Source organism: Pipistrellus hanaki, assembly GCF_964339955.1.
Source record: "Pipistrellus hanaki genome assembly, chromosome: 18".
Lineage (NCBI taxonomy): Eukaryota > Metazoa > Chordata > Mammalia > Chiroptera > Vespertilionidae > Pipistrellus > Pipistrellus hanaki.
The window spans coordinates 5,698,442-5,716,493 of NC_140520.1; the positions used below are offsets into that span (position 1 = coordinate 5,698,442).

The following is an 18,052-nucleotide window of genomic DNA, read 5'->3' on the forward strand; positions in this document are numbered from 1 at the left end:
GACTGCGGGCAGAGAGAGCGGGAGGCCCCGCAGGACCCGCCTGCTGGGCGGGAGGCGGCAATGACCCAGACGCACCTCTCTCTACAACAGACTCAAGGTTGATGAATGCCGTGTCTTTGCAGCTGGCTTTTGTCGCCTCTTCCTCTTTCCCTAGGTGCCCTTGCCTCTCAGAAAAGAAAGGAAGAGAGAAGGAGAGGGAGAAAGAAAGAAAGGTCAGACCATAATTCTGCAGCACAGCGGCTCTCCATGTCTATTTCCATGAAAACGTTGGTGAGCCTCATCTGTGGGTTTAAAGAATCAAATCCTTCTGCTCCCGGTAATTAAGGAGTGACGGTCACCCACCATGAGCAGGCACACAGGAGCCAGGCTTCCCGGTGAAGGTGAAGGTGAGGTCCCTTTGGGAGGGAAGATGTGATCGCGTCTAAATGAAATGAAAGTGGTGTCTGGCGCCCTCATGGCCCTGCAGCCCGGGACCAGGAGCCTCAGACACCCTGCGGACCCTTCTTTCTGGGCTCCACCCCTGGAGCCAGAGCTCTGTGAGGGTTCAGCATCGCTGTGCAAACCCAAGCCAAGAGCCCAGCTTCTCAGACACACAGCGGTGCCACGTGTCTGACAATCAGGCCCATCTCTCCGTCTCCGAAAGGCTGTGGGGCGCCTTCCAGGGCAGCGGCCGGTCTGGAGACAGACAGACATGCACTCACTTTGGAAGCGGGGGCATCGGATGCCTGCGGCCTACGGGAGGCGCCTCTGTGGGTGAGAACAGACCCAGGGGGATGTTTTTAGGACAAGATCCCCTTTTGCCTTTTAACAATAAAAAGCGTGTATGGCACCGCGGGGCTGCCCACCTCCCGGCAGCCTTGGCTCTGTGCAGCGGCCCCGGGAAGCGAGCTCTTCATTGTCTAGCTCACCCGGGGACAGGCCGTCTGCTGGGCTAACGAGCTCTCCCGCAGCCTTCTCTCCCGCTGGCAAGTCCCCCACAGCACAGTCTTCAATCAGATCCAGTTAAAGCAAAAGGGAGGAATGGAGGAACATTAAAAAAAAAAATTTAAAAAAGGAAGGCTGAAACCGGTTTGGTTCAGTGGATAGAGCGTTGGTCTGCAGACTGGGGGTAGGTGGAGAGTCCCAGGTTCAATTCCGGTCAAGGGCATGTACCTTGGTTGTGGGCACATCCCCAGTGGGGGGTGTGCAGGAGGCAGCTGGTCGATGTTTCTCTCTCATCGACGTTTCTAACTCTCTATCCGTCTTCCTTCCTCTCTGTAAAAAATCAATAAAATATATTTTAAAAAAAGAAAAAAGAAGGGCCCAGAAAGCCACGTGAGCAGTAGGCCCAGAGCCATCCCTTCCATCCGGCGCAGTGAGGTTGGGCGCTTGAAGGTTCCCATCCACCAGTTCATTTCGAAGCTTGCTCTCTCACGGCCAAGGTGCTCCTCAGAGAGTCACAGCGCTGCGCACACCTCCGGTGGATATTAATGTGATAGATCTTTGTGGCAGATGGCACTTAGATAGACGGGTGGCGACCTTGACGGGGGACTGATGGGAAAGGCCGGGATGAAGGAGCACTCAGTCTCCTCGGAAGCTCAGAGCACGCCATCGGAGACCTGGGGCCCTGCCGCCCGTCCTGGGACTGACTTCCTCATGCTTTCCCCCTGTCCCCTGGAGGCCAGCAGACGTTCCTGGGGCGCTCCATGACAGAGTCTAATAGAGGGTGTCGGGGGAGAAATCATGGCCCCCCATCGCACACGGATGATCCTGTGAAGAAAGATGGTGGCGTGGATGATGGAGGAGTGAAGGGGGCAACGCGGATGACGCCAGGACCATTTGTCCAGGGCCCGCGCCTGGCTGGTGATGGACGGCTGCAGAGGCGTACTTGCAGGAGGGACAGACAGGGATGGAGAGTCTGTTCCATCCATGCGAGCAGAGGTGACCATCGGGTTATTTACTGGCTTCTCTCAATCTCTGAGCAGAATTTGAGGTCTCTGTGCAGAGGGAGATGCCTTTGCAGGGATTCTGCCTCCGAGAGGTGTCCAATGGCTGCATTAGAAGCAGCCCAGGCTGGCCCTGGCCAGTCGGGCTCAGTGGATAGGATGTCGGCTGATGGATTGAAGAGTCCTGGGTTGGATTCCAGTCAAGGGCACATACCTCGGTTGCAGGCTTGATCCCCAGCCCTGGTTGGGGTGCATATAGGAGGCGGCCAATCGATGTGTCTCTCTCACATCGATGTTTCTCTCAGTCTCTCCCTCTCCCACTCTCTTTAAAAATCAATGGAAATTCAGAAGGAAGGCAGAGGTGGGTGGGTGGGTAGAGATCAACCCAAGAACTTGTATGCATACATACATAAGCCAAAGACACAGACAATGGGGTGGCGAAGGCCTGGGGTAGGGCGTGAGGGTGGGCTGGAAGGGGTTCAATGCAAGACATATGTAATACTTTCCACACTAAAGATTATTTTTTTTTTAAATCAATGAAAAATATCCTCAGGTGAGGATGAACAACAACAAAACAACACAGCTCAGGCTGTGTTCCCAGTGGTTGAACGAGGCGTGTGTAGAATTCCAAAAGGCCAGGGGAGGATTCGTAATGTTGGGGTTCACAGAGGCAGCTCGTTTTAGAAAGCTGGTATTTGAGTGGCTCAGCCACATCCCTTCAGCAAACTCCCCGGCGTGGAGCAGATGGTCCCTCCATTAACAACCGTTTGCATTTAACTTACTGCAGGGATGCACGTACCACATGCCACCGAGCAAAGCGAAAGCACTCGGTGGCGACTAATTAAGTGTAAAGACACATCGCTTCACGCACACTTCTCGTAGCTCACGGTTTTAGTTGTGTCAAGCGCTTCTGTCTGAACTCTGGCGTCGGCCCCGCAATCGTGGGGATGCTGGAATTACGTTTCTATTAATACTTCTGCCACACACCTCCCCCGCCCCCAGGAGGTCAGCCTTTATATATCACCATTTCCCTGATCGGTCAGCCACATGTTGTTTTTTAAAAAGCTAGAATGCTTGTACGTTACTATCAAGCCCACCCAATGCTTATTTTAAGAAGCCGGGTTTGCCTGGAAAATAGAATATACCCAATAGAACATACTCAATACACATACTCAGAAAAGGCCGAAATCAGACAGAGTGACGGACGTTAATGGGGTTCTGAAAGTCCTTCCTGAATGTGGGATTCTTCTGTATCCTGCCTTCTCCTCCTCATGCCCCTCAGCCCCCAAGGGTTCCTGGGAGTGACCACACATAATTTTTCCTTCCCCTGCTCCGACTCCTTCCCAGCCTCTGGATGTGTCTCTGAACTCAATGTGCTTTTTGAGCCCGTGACCCTGACCTCACTTTCCAGAGCAGGTTCCCTGGGGCCCGAGGAAAGACAGAGCTCAGAGTAGCAAGCAGGACTGCGTGCCACGGATAAGAAGGCCCACACTCCTCCCTGATCTCCGAGGACTCTGTGACATCTCTCTTTCCTTCTGCTGACCACCAGGGTCAGCGGACATTGCCATTCTGTCACTGGGTGGCAAGGTGATGCGGGATGAAGCCATGAATCTTTCATAACAACGGTTGTCTTACTCAAGAGCCCTCTGTGCAAAATGTCAGAGCAGGCCAGCCATCATGGGGGTGGGGGGGGGCGGCGGTGTAAGGAGGATGGCTGCCCATCTGCAGCCCAGGGGCAGGGACAATAGACCTGCCTGTCTCCAGAAAATGCCCAGTTCTCATTCTCATGGAGATTTCTCCCCACGAAGAACTCCTGGAATACGGGGACGACCAGTGGGACCTGCTGGAGTCTTTAAAGGGGAAGGAAAGAATTCAGACGGATAACAAGAGTACCTTAACAAGGATTGCTGGAGTGTGAATTCTGTACCAGTGTCCATATGAATGCAGCCCAGCCACGGGGAAAAGAGGAGTTCATAGAAGAAGAAAACGTATTAATGGTTCATACTGAGCAGGCCAATAGGTTGCAGTGAGACGAATGCAAACATAATTGAAAACAAAGCAAAACTACTTTGGAAGTTGCCATATTCCATTGTAGCCACTATTCCCGGGCCCATCATCATAACCATCATCGACTTAACATGTACTCGGGTTTTGGCGACATTAAGAATACTGAAAATTACTCATCCACGTGGGTCCACATGTTGCATTTTATAGACGAGGGGACTGAGACTGAGATAGTTTTAAGTCATGTTGTTTTTTCCAGTAGCAAGTGGAGGAACTGGGATTTGAACTCAGGCCTACCTGCTCCAAGCCTTCCTGTTTTCATTAAATAGAAATGCTATTTGTTAACAAACCTAGGTCTCAACTTAATATTTTCTTAATTTCGTTTATAGCAAAGACTCAGGGAAAAGAATACTGGCATCTTTACAAATGCTGCTGCTAGCAGCGACATCTAACAGAATGGTCAATACCAAGGAAAGGAGCAAATAATCAAATTGCAAAGAAGCCTTGTGGTTTAGACTCATCAATGCTAGGCAAACATTGAATGTGTAACCCGGGGAGATACCCTTTTATCTCTGCAGGACTCTTGTTTTCCACAAATAGCATTTCTGTTTAATGAAAACAGGATTAACTTTTATTGAAAACTGAGCCTGCCTGTTCGGTCTGATTAAATACTGGGCCGTCTTGCAAACCCACATTGTTCTCGGTGTTTCTGTGTCTGGAACAGGCTCACCTGTGGACACATTTCCCGGATGTACCCATATCAGGGAAAAGAGTAAGACAAACGTCTTTCTAAGTGAGCATGAGTATTGCAATAGGGCAGGAGATAGTTCCAATCATTAGATCACATTCAACAATGTGAGCGGATTAATACAAACAATGCCATGTGGTTCAGCCTGAAACACGAAGGTAATCATTCAGGAAGAACCTTGATGAAGGAGAGGCCATCCGAAGGTCCTCTGGAAAGCATCCTACATCCCAGAGGTCTTCCTCCTCCTGCACCTCCCACTGTTGCCATAGCAACCTTGTGCCTGTCCCCATCACTCCACAGATCCCATGGCTTTATGATTTAGCTTGTGACAGGCCTTCAATCCATCCAGACGGTAGCAACTTGAGGACGGGGGCTGTGGCTTCCCATCTCAGTAGCTCTAGCCACTGGCATACTGCCGGGAACTAGTAAGCACTAAATATTGGATGTCTTAAAAAATACATACACATGCATTTTCCGAGCGCTCAATTGCCGTTTCTTCCTTTTCCGATTGAACCCATGGGGATGAATACTTATTCCAAGCGGGGATACGTTGCTTGGGACACCCTGTGTTTGCCTGCTTACAATTATTGGCATGGTATTTTGCATTTTTCATGGTTCTTGAAAGGGAGGTGAGGTAGGTACGGCAGCCTCCCCATGGTCCATGGTTGTGCTTTCCACGTGGTCAACTGTGGTTGAAACTAGGAAAAGGGAGAGTCCAGAAAGACACATTTCAGAGGTTTTCAATCGCGTGCCGTGCCGAGCACCCTGCCCTGGTCAGCGGGACATGAATCCCCGCTCCGCGCAGTGTCTCCATGCTGTGCCCGGTCCCCACCCCTCAGCCACGGAGGAGCCAGTTCAGGTATCAAATGGGCTGCGGTGGCATCACGGTGCTTGTGTTCAAGTGACCCTCCCGCCCCCCTCAAATGGGTCACTGCTCTGCCCTGTGACTTTAAGGCGTCTCCACCATCACAACTATAAGGAACTTTTTTTTTTTTCTTGTTGTGTTCATTCTCTCAATCAATCTAATTGATTCCTACTATGTGCCAGGCCCTGTTCTAGGCACTGGGGGCAGATCAGTGAGGAAAACACAAGTACCCTCTGGGTCCAAATTCTGCTTATGCAACAGGATCATCTTCGGCTAATTTATTAACCACGCTGTTTCACATTAAAAAAGAAAAAAGAAAAAAAGAGGGAGTTCGATGAGATGTTTCCATGGTTTCTTTCAGTAATAAGAGAAATGATTCTGCAAAGCTACGCCACTCTGACTACTGGGCATACACCCTGCACATACAATCCCAACCCAGGCGCTCATGATGCTATCTATTTCTAACCTGCCAAATCGCTGACCCCTTCCACGCCCCCTCCCACCATCTCCCGGCCCACCCCCTCCCCATCTGTTCCCCGTTCCCAACAGCCCTGGAGGAGCTATAATTACACATGGATGTCACCCATATGTTGTAACAGCTTCGCTTCCCTGATATTCTGGCGAGACCGAAGGAGGGAAAAGCAGCCAGGGCAGCAGCACAAAGCCTAGACGAGGCGACCCCCCTAGCCGCAGCCCTGGCTGAGGATTGCTGGGCTCTCCTTTGTCCGTTAACACCCCCGAAGAGCCAACGAGAAGGCAACGCGCCTTTAATGAAAACTGGCCCGTGGTTTCTATACAGCAAAAAAAGAATGAATTAAATAGTAGTCCATCTCATTTGCCTTTAAAGACACGATGTTAGTTTATTAGTGCCATTAGAGTTGGAAGAGATTACATTCCAGAGGAACAGAAATCCCCCAGCATCTCCATTTCTCTCTAAAACACACCAGATTGAGTCACTTGGCATTTCATTTTTTTTACATCGTTGCTGTCTCTTCCATCACAATTTCTCCGGCTTAAAAACAAAACACAAAATATCCCCATCGTTGCCAATGCAGCATTCAATTTCCCATCATTCTTCCGTGCACAGGACTCCCAAAGGTTCAGAATGTAAGAGTAAGAGTGAAAGAAAGAAAGAGAGAGAGAAAGAAAGAAAAGTGTTCCCTATTATGGCTAGCCTTTCTCCTGAGATGCTCTCATTTTTCTCACCCAGTGGAGTAACAATATAGAAAGGATGATAGCAAAAATTAGACCTTGCTGTGGAATATCAATCTGTTCTGAAGTGCAAATAATAAAGATGCCAACCTCGGAATTCAGGTAAAACACAAGGGCAGCCGTGAGGACCGATGCGCCCCGTCTTCCCTTGCTTGCTCCCGTGGCTGTCGCTGGACTCCAGCTTCCTCTATACATGGGGAGTGAGGAAGGAAATGATTTCGCTTTTCTATGATGTGGCATTTTGCCCAAGGATCTGGATGCTTCTTAAGAAGGAGACATCTTTCCTCTTTGATGACCCACTCGTTTAAAAATATCTATGGCATCGAGGAAGCGAGGATAAAGGGACAGGCTCTTAAAAATGGGTTGTTTTTCTGCACCCCAACGAAGTGCATAATTTAATTGGAGGGGTTATTAGATGCATTCTCTCCTTATAATGGTGCAAACCTCAGAGGAAAATGAGCTGCTTATGCATAGTTTCTCTTTTTAATTCAAGCAATCCTTAGGATGTAAACTATATGCTTCAAATCGGGATGGTACTTGGCCGTCCACTTAAAATGGGTCCCTGCCACCAATGTTTATGTTAAGTGTTTCCAATGGCAATGTTGGTGTTTTCTAATTTTTATTTATGGTTACTAGGCTTTTCATCTGAATACTCTTATTTACTGAACTTCATTCCCCTCTTAAAAGAAGAGCAAATTAAATTGAAAAAAATCTTAGATGGTAGAAGAGTTAAATATTCATTTAACTTGGAAAGAAAAGACTTGGGGGATAGGATCATTGACTTCAAATTTACATAATTTTGTTGTATGAAGGAGGCAGGCACTTAGGTTCAATATGGTTTCAGAAAAGAGAATATAACCTAATAGGTGGAAGCTAAAAGAAAAAGCAGGTTTTCTTCAATGAAAAGATACACTTCCTTAAAATAAACCAAGGTAGTTGGCCATTTCCAAGTAGATCCTGGAATATGTGCGGCTTATTTTACTATCTGATGATGCCCATGAAGTGAAAGTAGTTGTTGATATTAAACGTTTATGGGAAAATATGAGAACCAATTAATACTAAGAAAATGCAGCTCATTTCTTTTTCCCCCCTCCCCTTTTAAAGTGAGAAACTATCACCACAATTTTATTTTCACAGTAAGACACCAGGAGCTAACACAATAGAACAAATGAGCCCAATAATACATAGAGAGTAGATGAAAATGAGGGAAGGAGTTCTGATAAACACTCCCAGGACATTCTGAGGGGAACAGAGCCCCAAGGCCTAGGGGCTAGGGATGCGATGGAAAGATGGCTCGTTGGAGAATCTCCTGGGTCTCTTGCGTCTACTGAGCGCACACCAGGCTGGGGTGGCTCATGCAATGACAAAGCACACGGTTTCTAACTAGCAGCCTGATTTTGTCCTCTTCGGGCCTATGGGATGCTTTTAATGTCATGGAACATCTCGGGTCCTCAGTTTCCTCACCTGTAAAATGAGGCTAAGCAACCCCTTCCTCCCGGGTCTCTAGTGAGGATTCAAGAGAAGAGGGTACCTGGCCAGAGCCTTGTAACCTGAGTGCTATTAAGATGTGAGGGATTTCTATGTAAATACTGACCTAGATTTGGTAGAATGTCCTTAACTCATCCTCCTCTTGTTATGATTTCTCCCTCTTTCCCAGATGATATTTTCAATTTCCTTCAGAAATTACCACTTCAGTGACAGTATTCCACGGAGTTCTGCAAGTGTTCCATAGATGACCAGTCATTCATAATTACACCGGGAAAGAACCCTCTCATTCCGATGTCATTCATTCTCTAAACTTCCACCATCACATGCAAGGAGATACTATCCAAATGTGTACATTTCCAGCTCAGAGCTCTTTCTGAAACACCAGAGGAGTGGTTTCAAATCCTTACATGGACCCTCCACTCGGATTCCTGCTAACGGCTTTCAGTCAGCCCTTCTCTCCTTCAAATCTGATTGGTCCACCAAGTCCTATTGGCGGGGTGAGCAAATCTCAAACCCCAGTGTTAGGATGGCTTCTGTAGGAATTGGGGAGCTTTTCTGGGCTCTCCATTTAGCAACAGGACTTGGGATTCCAGGTGCTCCACAACTAAGCAATGGCCTAGTCCTCCTGGTCTCTCCCCGCATCTCCTTGTCCAACATAGCCATGTGGGAACAGCCTCTCACTCCATGGCTTTGGAGAGCTGACATATAGGAACCCACAGGAACGTTACATTTCTATGGCCTGGGGAACTCAAGGTCCAAGGTAAGGGTCCTTTAGACCCGTGATTGGCAAACTGCGGCTCGCGAGGCACATGCGGCTCTTTGGCCCCTTGAGTGTGGCTCTTCCACAAAACACTATGGCCTGGGCGAGTTAATTTGGAAGAAGTGGCGTTAGAAGAAGTTGAAGTTTAAAAAATTTGGCTCTCAAAAGAAATTTTAATCGTTGTACTGTTGACATTTGGCTAATAAGTTTGTCGACCACTGCTTTAGACCATTTCCCATGATTTGTCCAACTACATGGAGTTCCTTAGCAGGTGTGCTGTTCTGAAGCACAACGGGTCACCTAGAGTATCCCTCAGGCCCTGGCTGCTCCACATTCTAAAGCGCACATTTCAAGACCCCGTGCAAATGTCACATCCTCATCCAAGCATTTGCGAGGCTTTCTGCATTCAAAGAGCCACTTCTCTGCTGCCAGGGCACTTTCCCCACACCCATGTGGCAAAAGCACCGAACCCACATGGCCCTCCTTCTCTGTTTACATGTCTGTGCCCCTGTGGGCATCAGCTTCTTGTGAGCACTGACTACGCCTTGTGCTTCTCCATATGTCCACCGTCTAACCCAGCGTCTGGCCTGGGGCGGAGGATGAGTAGTTACTGGTGACGGAAGGAGGGTGTTATAAAAGCAGAGTCTGTCGGGTGGTGGTAAAAACCCAACTTCAATGATTAGGGCTCACTGGGAAGAAGGAAAAAGGCCAGGCCCCGTGCTCTGGCGCCTCTCACCTGACAGGTGAAGAGTAGACATTTGGGTAATGAATTCACATTGCGGCTGAAAGACTCCGTGAACTTGCAGGATGACCAGAAGCCTTTTGTCTTCCGCAGATCCCTTGTGTGCTACCTGGTTTTCCCTAAATTATCTGAGGAAGTATGGGGGTGCCTGACTGCTTTTATACTCTGCAACTCCCTGCGGTGTTCTTGCTTACTCGATATCATACACTTTCCCGTGAAGCGTTTGAAAGTCTTGAGTCAAGAAAGTGAATTTCCTGAGTGTAGCGAACACCTACGTGGTGACATTCACACAGGCAGGCTCTATGATCATATCTGCTTCCTTCTGAGGGTGATGGCGCAGGGCCGTTCTCACTCCTGACACCCAGACCCAATGACTCTGCCCAGGGGCCTTTCCCTGTCATGGGATTGGGGAGGGACAGTGGGTTCCCTCTGGGGCAGCACCAAACGGGGGTAGAAGTGGCACTTCCATGCCAGCGGCGCCTGGCTCCTTTCTCAGAGACGAACAGCAGAGGCTCAGGAGGCAAAACCATTGTGCCAGGAGTAGCTGATGGCCAGCCACCTGCAAAGCACTTGGGTAGGTACTGCCAAGGGTATGACATGGGTGAACGCCATGGAGGAAAATGATTGGTGATGATGTTGAGGGACACTGTCCAACAAGACAAGTAATGGAGATGCTGGTGAGAGTTCTCTAGGCCACTAAGGAGAGGTCTTACCATTCGATCCTAAAGATCTTGAGGTTGAAAAAAAAATTTCTATTATCTTGTGATTGAACCCAGTACCTTGAGCCATTAATTACAGACAGAGGAGCGTATTATCAGATGTGCAGGTGTCTTTCCAGTTTGACAGTGATTACAATAAATCACATGACTTCCTTGACACTGTTCACCTCAAACAAACACTACATAAGGCTAAGTGTATGTTCTCTAAAAATCAATGCCTCCGACAAATATAATGTCCAACTTTTCAATTGGATTAGGAAATGCTGAGGAGGAAACAAAACACTTCAAAATCAAAACTTTCTGTGTGTAGCTAAGAAAACATCTTGTACCTTAGATTTCACAGCCCGTGGGCTTAGCTCCACGGAATAAAGAGATGTTCGGAACAAACATCTCCTCACCATCCCTCCTCTCACCTCTCATTTGGGTGGATTTTATTTATGCATTAGACGACCTTTTTTGGCCATTAGAGCCATCTTGCTTCGGCAGTTAATTAACACAAGTACCATAATTTAATACAGTTAATGCTACTTGATGTCCTTTAATGTACCTTCCATTAGTGATATTATTGTAGTATTACCCTGTAAATTAAAACGAGATCAGGACGGAGAGAGGCACTCTTTAATTAAGGTGCTGGCACACCGCGCCCGTCTATTACTCATTAGGGAAAAGCAGCCTGATTTACGGAAGGGGGACATCCATAAGTCAGAATTAGTCCCTGGAGATCGCCAGCAGCCAGCTTCTGGCTCTGCGATGGGACTCAGCGCACAGCTAGAGGGAGGAAGTGGCGGCGGAAGAAGTGTGTAGCCAAAGAGGGCCGTGATGCTCACGATGGGAGCTTAGGATTTGTCACCAGTAGAATAGGTCTCAGGTGAGTCACACACTGCAAAGAACCTAAATGCGACCTTCGTCTTATGACCATCAAAAAAATCATTTTTTTTTTTTTTTACACCAAACGATACCCGCCAGGATGAAACATAACCACCAAGTGCATTTGGGCACAAGAAATAAAGACCATGGAGTTCATGGTCAGCCAACTTCAAGATCTCCCTCCTGCCCTTGTTGCTTCACTTAACATTTCAAGGTCAAAAAAAAATCTTGTATTCTCTGCCCACTATTCTGTGGCCATTTCCCTAACCCACGCCGGTTCCCACATTATTTGTGGAGTGACAGGCAAAAATAAATATCATTAGAATGGTCATAAACAGACATGGAAAGGCACATTCAATGTCGCGATCATTCCATGAACGGAGAAAGGAGGAGCGATGGAAACAACTCGTTGGGGACGTTTCCGTTGATGATATTCTTGAAAAGGAACCTTCAGAACTTTCTTTTCTAGATCGTCAATCTCCCTTCAGGGCTCCGTTAGACGGCATGCTGAGGAAAAGACAGACGAGGCCGCACCGTTCAAGGGTGAAACGTCTATCAGCTTCTAGGCTGACAGACCTGCCATCCGGGCTGCCGTTCCCTCGCGTGGCTCCACGTTCCTTATATAACTTAGGAGCTGGAGACACGCCCGCACCACGGGCCTTACTTCTGGAGTCCCTCCCCCAAGACTAAAAATACCCTGGCCATCTGGCGCCTGGCACAGCACGCGCCAACATTGGCTTTGCCCTGAGGAATTTGGACAGGAGTTTGGAGGTGACAGAAGGGGACCCGATGGGAGGGGCTCACCTCTATTACACCTTTGTCTCCTGCCCAGCTGCTTCCTCACCAGCTTACAGGTGACTGGTGAACAGGAAAAGGAAGTGGGTGAGTCCCGTGAAGGGAGGGAGGGGGTTCCTCCAAACTCCTTGGGACCATGGCAGTGCGTTGGAGGGTACCACCAGGGTGAGGGGTAAAAGGAAAGTAGTAAATCTTGTGGGATTTTGCCCGGCCTGTGACACACCTGAGAACAAGGTTCAATTCCTGGTCAGGGCATATACCTGGGTTGCAGGCTCAATGGGGGTCCTGGTTCTAATGATGGAAGCTTCCCATGTAAACATCCTCAATGTTTTTGGTAAATTGCTCAATTGCTCAATTATGTATCAGGTACATTATCAAAAACTAAGGCCGTGGTCAGCAAACTGCGGCTCTCAAGCCACATGGGGCTCTTTGGCCCTTTGAGGGTGGCTCTTCCACAAAATACCATGGCCTGGGCGAGTCTATTTTGAAGAAGTGGCTTTAAAAGAAGTTCAAGTTTATAAAATTTGGCCCTCAAAAGAAATTTCAATCGTTGTCCTGTTGATATTTGGCTCTGTTGACTAATGAATTTGCAGACCACTGCCCTAAGGTGACCGTGTCGGATACTGCTTAAACTCTTCCACCCGTGCCTGCCCCACAGCAAGAAGAGAGCCTGACTCAGAGCCACATGGCAGCATATCTTTTTAAGACCATAGCAAAAAAAAAAAAAAAAAAACCCAGAAAAAACACAGCTTGCCCTTTTTAAACAAATGTGTTGTTTTCCCAAAATGCGTTTGGCTCTGATTGAACTCATTTAAAGAAACACAGCTTCCGTTTCAGAGATGTTTGCGCCAGAGAACAAAACCACAGAGAAGCCTGCCCTGGGGAAGGCCTTCTCTTGCGTTAGGAACAACAGGAAGATGTATGGCCGGTTTTCCAGTCCCCGTTCTAAGACGCCATTCCCCCCTTTTGCTTAAATTCTATGCAATCTGCCAAAACTGGTTTGGCTCAGTGGACAGAGCGTCGGCCTGCGGACTGTAGGGTCCTGGGTTCGATTCTGGTCAAGGGCATGTACCTTGGTTGCGGGCACATCCCCAGTAGGGCGTGTGCAGGAGGCAGCTGATGGATGATTCTCTTTCATCGATGTTTCTAACTCTCTATCCCTCTCCCTTTCTCTCTGTAAAAAAATCAATAAAATATATTTAAAAAAAAATTCTACGCGATCCTGCCAGGTTCTGGCGTACAGTCAGCAATTCTGGGCGCAGGAGTCACTGCTGAGCGAGAAGGGTCTCAGGTGCCTCAGGACCGACCCCCAGGCTGGGGCCCCTGAGAATCGGCTGCAGTAGAAACTGACAAACATCCTCCAGGTGCAAGAACAACCCCTTCCCCTGCCCCCGCACCCCGAATTTCCTATGTACACACCCGGCCCCGCTCGGGAGGGATGCTCTCTCACCTGCCCTGCACCTTGATGTCCGAGATGGCGTAGAAGTAGCGCGCCAGGTGCAGCTCGTCCACGAAGATCTCCCCGACGGCCGGCCGCAGCAGCCGGAGCCTCAGGTCCGTGACTGTGAAGAAGTCCCGGAGCTTCTTGGTGGTGTCCAGCTGGCCGTACAGGGAGGCCATGTTGCGCAGCCAGGGCCCGGCGAAGAAGGCGAACCGGTCCTTGATCTCGAAGTGGATGATCTTGCTGTTGGTCGTGTAGCCCGTGGAGTACTCCTCGGTGCAGATGATCTCCAGCACCGTGTGCTGCGACAGGTCCTTCACGGACTTGGGGTCCATGTGGAAGGCGTCCAGGCAGTCCGTGGCGTAGTACTGGTAGGGCTGCCAGGTGCGCCCGTAGTCCAGGGACTTCTCCAGGATCATCTGGTCCGGGCGCCCCGACTCGAAGGTGATGACGATGTTGTCCGTGAGCTCGATGGTCTTGCTCCAGGACAGGGTGATGTTCACCTGCAGGGGCTTGGGGTAGTCCTTCCAGGTGGCCGACTGCCAGAAGGTGGACGGGTGCCTTCCCTCGAAGTCGAACATCAGCTCTGGGGGGTGCGCCAGCTCCGGGGTGCTCGCGTCGCACTCGTTGTTGCACATGTAGGGGTTGCCCTGGGGAAGAAGAACACAGAGGGGGCGTCACACACGGGCTGGGCAAAGGTAGGCCATCCTTCTGCTGCTAAGAGGCCGGGAGAGGAAGGAAGGAAGGAAGGAAGGAAGGAAGGAAGGAAGGAAGGAAGGAAGGAAGGAAGGAAGGGAGAAAAGGAGGGAGGGAGGGAGGATGGAAGGAAGGAAGGGAGGAAGGAAAGAAGGAAGGAAGGGAGGAAGGAAAGAAGGAAGAAAGGAAGGGAGGAAGGAAAGAAGGAAGGAAGGGAGGGAGGAAGGAAGGAAGGAAGGAAGGGAGAAAGGGAGGGAGGAAGGGAGGAAGGGAGGGAGAAAAGCAAGAAAGAAAAGGAGAAAAAAAAGAAGAAAGGAAGAAAATAACCTGTTTGCAGTCATTTTTATTTTTTTTTTAGTATCTTTTTAATTTGAGAGAGGAAGGGAGATGGGGAGAGAGATAGAAACACATATGATAAGAGAGAATCATTGATCGGCTGCCTCCTGCACTCCCCACCCTGGGAATCAAGCTGTAACCTGGGCATGTGCCCTGACCAGGAACTGAACTGTGTCCTCTAACTGTGACCTCCTGGTTCATAGGTTGACACTCAGCCGCTGAGCCATGCCAGTCGGTGGCAGTAATCACTGTTATTTGCCCTAACTGGAGACTCCTATTGGATTGCTTGAAAAGAAAAAAAAAAGTATGCTAATTTTCTTGCCTGGCTTCTTTCCAGGGACGCCAGGAAGTGGAAATGGTTTACATATCACGTAAGCGTCCCAGAAGCACCCAAGACACTGAGCGGCTGTCTGCCAGCCGGCCCCAAACCGCCGCGGCCGCTCCCAGAAGCTTCTGGAAAAGCAGGGAAATCCCTCCGAGCCTCCAGCACCTGCCCCGGGAGCCCCGTGCCTCAAACAGCCAGGTTCCTGGCGGAGCTCTGGGAAGAGCAATGCACCGCAGACACCTGCGTCCTGATTGGGCAGCCACAGATCATTAGAACGCGGGCTGCTCTGGGCTCCGGGGCCTGGCCCACACATCTGCCGCCCCATTGGCCAGCAGCCGGGGGGTCGCTCAGGAACACGGGGCGGGCCTGTGCTCCGACATATCAGACCAGCACATGCCAGTACTGAACTGGGAGGCTGTTGCAAAGAGCCAGAGGACCACTGCTATGCGCCCTGGGCCGGCCACCGTCAGCTGCCCATGGACGTGAACCGCTCCCATGGCTCTCCGCCTCACCAAGGCCCCTTCCCTCTATCACACCAGAGGCTGAGCAGGGCCCTTCCATGGCCACAGGTGCTAAACCCTCTCTGCTGCCCCCATGGCTGCTCTCGGCCCTCCCCTGCAGCCTTTCAGACAATCCACAGGCTTCCTGATGGCTGTTCGCCTTGTGTCCAAGCAAACAAGGGGTGTCGTTGGCATCCAGCCCTGCAGGTGTTTCCGCCTGAGCCTGACCGGGGAATGCTAAGCAGGGGCGGGAGGGAGAACCGCCCTGGGACCCTGCCCCAGGCCTCCTCTGGGGATTGCAATTAGATTCTCTTTATGCCCCTTTGTACCGAGCTCAGCTCTTGTCACCATCAGACCTGCGGGCTGCAGGAGCCCGGTCTCACATGGTGAATTTCCACTCCAGACGTGGAGGCTCGGTTTCCGCTGACGCCGGTGAAATGTGAGGGGGGCATCGGAGACCCGCCGGGGCCCCAGAGGCCGCCTCTCCCACCCCGTCAGCGACTCCTGCCCCTCGCTTTCCCCATTAACGCAACCCGATCCCAACGCCGCCACAGGTGCTGGATCCTGCGCATCCCGAGCCAGGGCAGGGGGAAGGGGGCGGTGATGGGGGGACGGGGCTGTTGCAGAGATACAGGCTGGGCACCCGAGATAATGGAGATGTTGCTGTACCTCCCTCTCATGTTTCAATCCCCCCCCACCCCCCCCACCTCCTGATCCCGGTGTCTGCGGTGCTATTTATAGGGTCCCCTTCAGAATGAGCCAGGAGGGGAGGATACGTTTCTGTTCCAGGTGGAATAAATCACCAAATTTATTATTATTTAAACTCTCTTCAGCAGCCCGGGGAGCCAAATGCAAAACTCCGAGAAGCAGGCGCGGGCTTTTTTACGGAGGGCTATAAATACGGCGGAATCTGTCGGGATTTATAAATCCTAAATGCACGGAAACGCACGTTGGACTGGAAGGGGTCAGATTTACACAGATCGCACCTTCCTGTGAGATGCGCTGAGACAAACACAGTCCCTTCCGAACCCAGCAGCACGTAGCCATCTGCACCATCATCAGCCTGGATGCCGCCCCCTCCTCCTGACACAGGTGGCTCCCTGGAGGTCATGGGCCGTGGTCGGCAAACTGTGGCTTGAGAGCCACATGCGGCTCTTTGGCCCCTTGATTGTGGCTCTTCCACCAAATACCATGGCCTGGGCGAGTCTATGTTGAAGAAGTGGCGTTAAAAGAAGTTTAAGTTTAAAAAATGTGGCTCTCCAAAGAAATGTCAATGGTTGTCCTGTTGCTATTTGGCTCTGTGGACTAATGAGTTTGCCGACCACTGGTCTAGAGGATGGGACATAGGATAGCAACTCAGCAGGGCACCCTGAGGGAGCCCCACGCAGAAATCCCTTGACTTCAGCAGAGATGCGCAGAGCTTCTCAGAGGGCCAGTGGGTGCCAGGACAGAGGAGGAGGTGGGACAGAGTGGTTCTGGGAACGGGTCCATGCCAGCACCCCGGGCTTAGGAAACACCCACAAAGATGTCTGTCTAAATAGCATGCATTCCCATAGTCACTCAAAGGCGTTGCAGACTGACACATGATGTAGCATGTAAGGGCCAGACGCTTCACCTGCATTATCCTGGGTCATCCTTTTCAGCCCCGCCTTTCACAACAGGAAACTGAGACACGGGGTGATGGGGAAGGTGCCGAAGGTCACACAGCGAGGTCAGGGAGGTGGCAGAGCCGGCCCCCCTTCTCCTGCCCCTGCCCTGCTGGTCTGTTTAACTCCCAATGGACTTCCCATGATGCAACCAAGCCTTGGAAGAGGGCGGCCGGTACAAGGAAGGGTCTGAGGTCCAAGGAGTGTGGGGAACACAGCCTCACATAGTCTTGGGTCCGAGAGTTCTAATGAGCGTGATCATATGTGAAGTTAAACTTTCTTTTTACTTATTTTTAAAAAATATTTTATTGATTTTTTTTTTATAGAAAAAAAAGGGAGAGGGATAGAAAGTTAGAAACATCAATGAGAGAGAAACATCAACCAGCTGCCTCCCCCCCCCGCACCCTCCCCCACGGGATGTGTCTGCAACCAAGGTACATGCCCTTGACCGGGATCGAACCTGGGACCTTTCAGTCCACAGGCCAACGCTCTATCCACTGAGCCAAACTGGCTTTGGCAAAGTTAAACTTTCTTTAGCTTCTTGCGATACCTAGTTCCAGAAGCTCATCAGACCATGGACCCCCTGTTTGTTTTAGGAGCCCCTGCTTCTATAGTCCATAGCTAGTGCACTGAAGAGCATCCTTGGAGAGTCTCTGCTCTGTATGACTCTTCTTATACATACATACATACCTACATACATACATATATTTATTGATTTCAGAGAGGAAGGGAGAGGAAGAGAGAGATAGAAACATCAATGATGAGAGAGAATCATTTGTCAGCTGCCTTCTGCACACCCCACACTGGGGATCGAGCCCACAACCCAGGCATGTGCCCTGACTGGGAATTGAACCGTGTCCACGCTCAACCACTGAGCCATACCAGCCGGGCTATACTGCTCTTAAAATGCCACACAAGCACCGCACAACCCAAAGCCTGAGCCCTTTGTTGAAGACACGCCTGGTGAAGCACCCAGCCTCTGC

At 50.2% G+C, this 18,052-nt stretch overlaps 2 protein-coding genes across 5 annotated transcripts in view; both read right to left on the reverse strand.

The window, feature by feature from the left end:
* Positions 1-18,052, reverse strand: part of NTNG1 (netrin G1) — a 195,301-nt gene that overhangs the window by 79,401 nt on the left and 97,848 nt on the right. For all 4 annotated transcript variants that reach the window (XM_084866076.1, XM_084866075.1, XM_084866077.1 and 1 more), the window contains exon 3: positions 13,576-14,216. In XM_084866076.1, the coding sequence (XP_084722202.1) occupies positions 13,576-14,216 (641 nt within the window). The remainder of the gene's footprint in view (positions 1-13,575; positions 14,217-18,052) is intronic.
* Positions 1-18,052, reverse strand: part of PRMT6 (protein arginine methyltransferase 6) — a 237,382-nt gene that overhangs the window by 75,049 nt on the left and 144,281 nt on the right. The gene's annotated exons all lie outside the window — the stretch shown is intronic.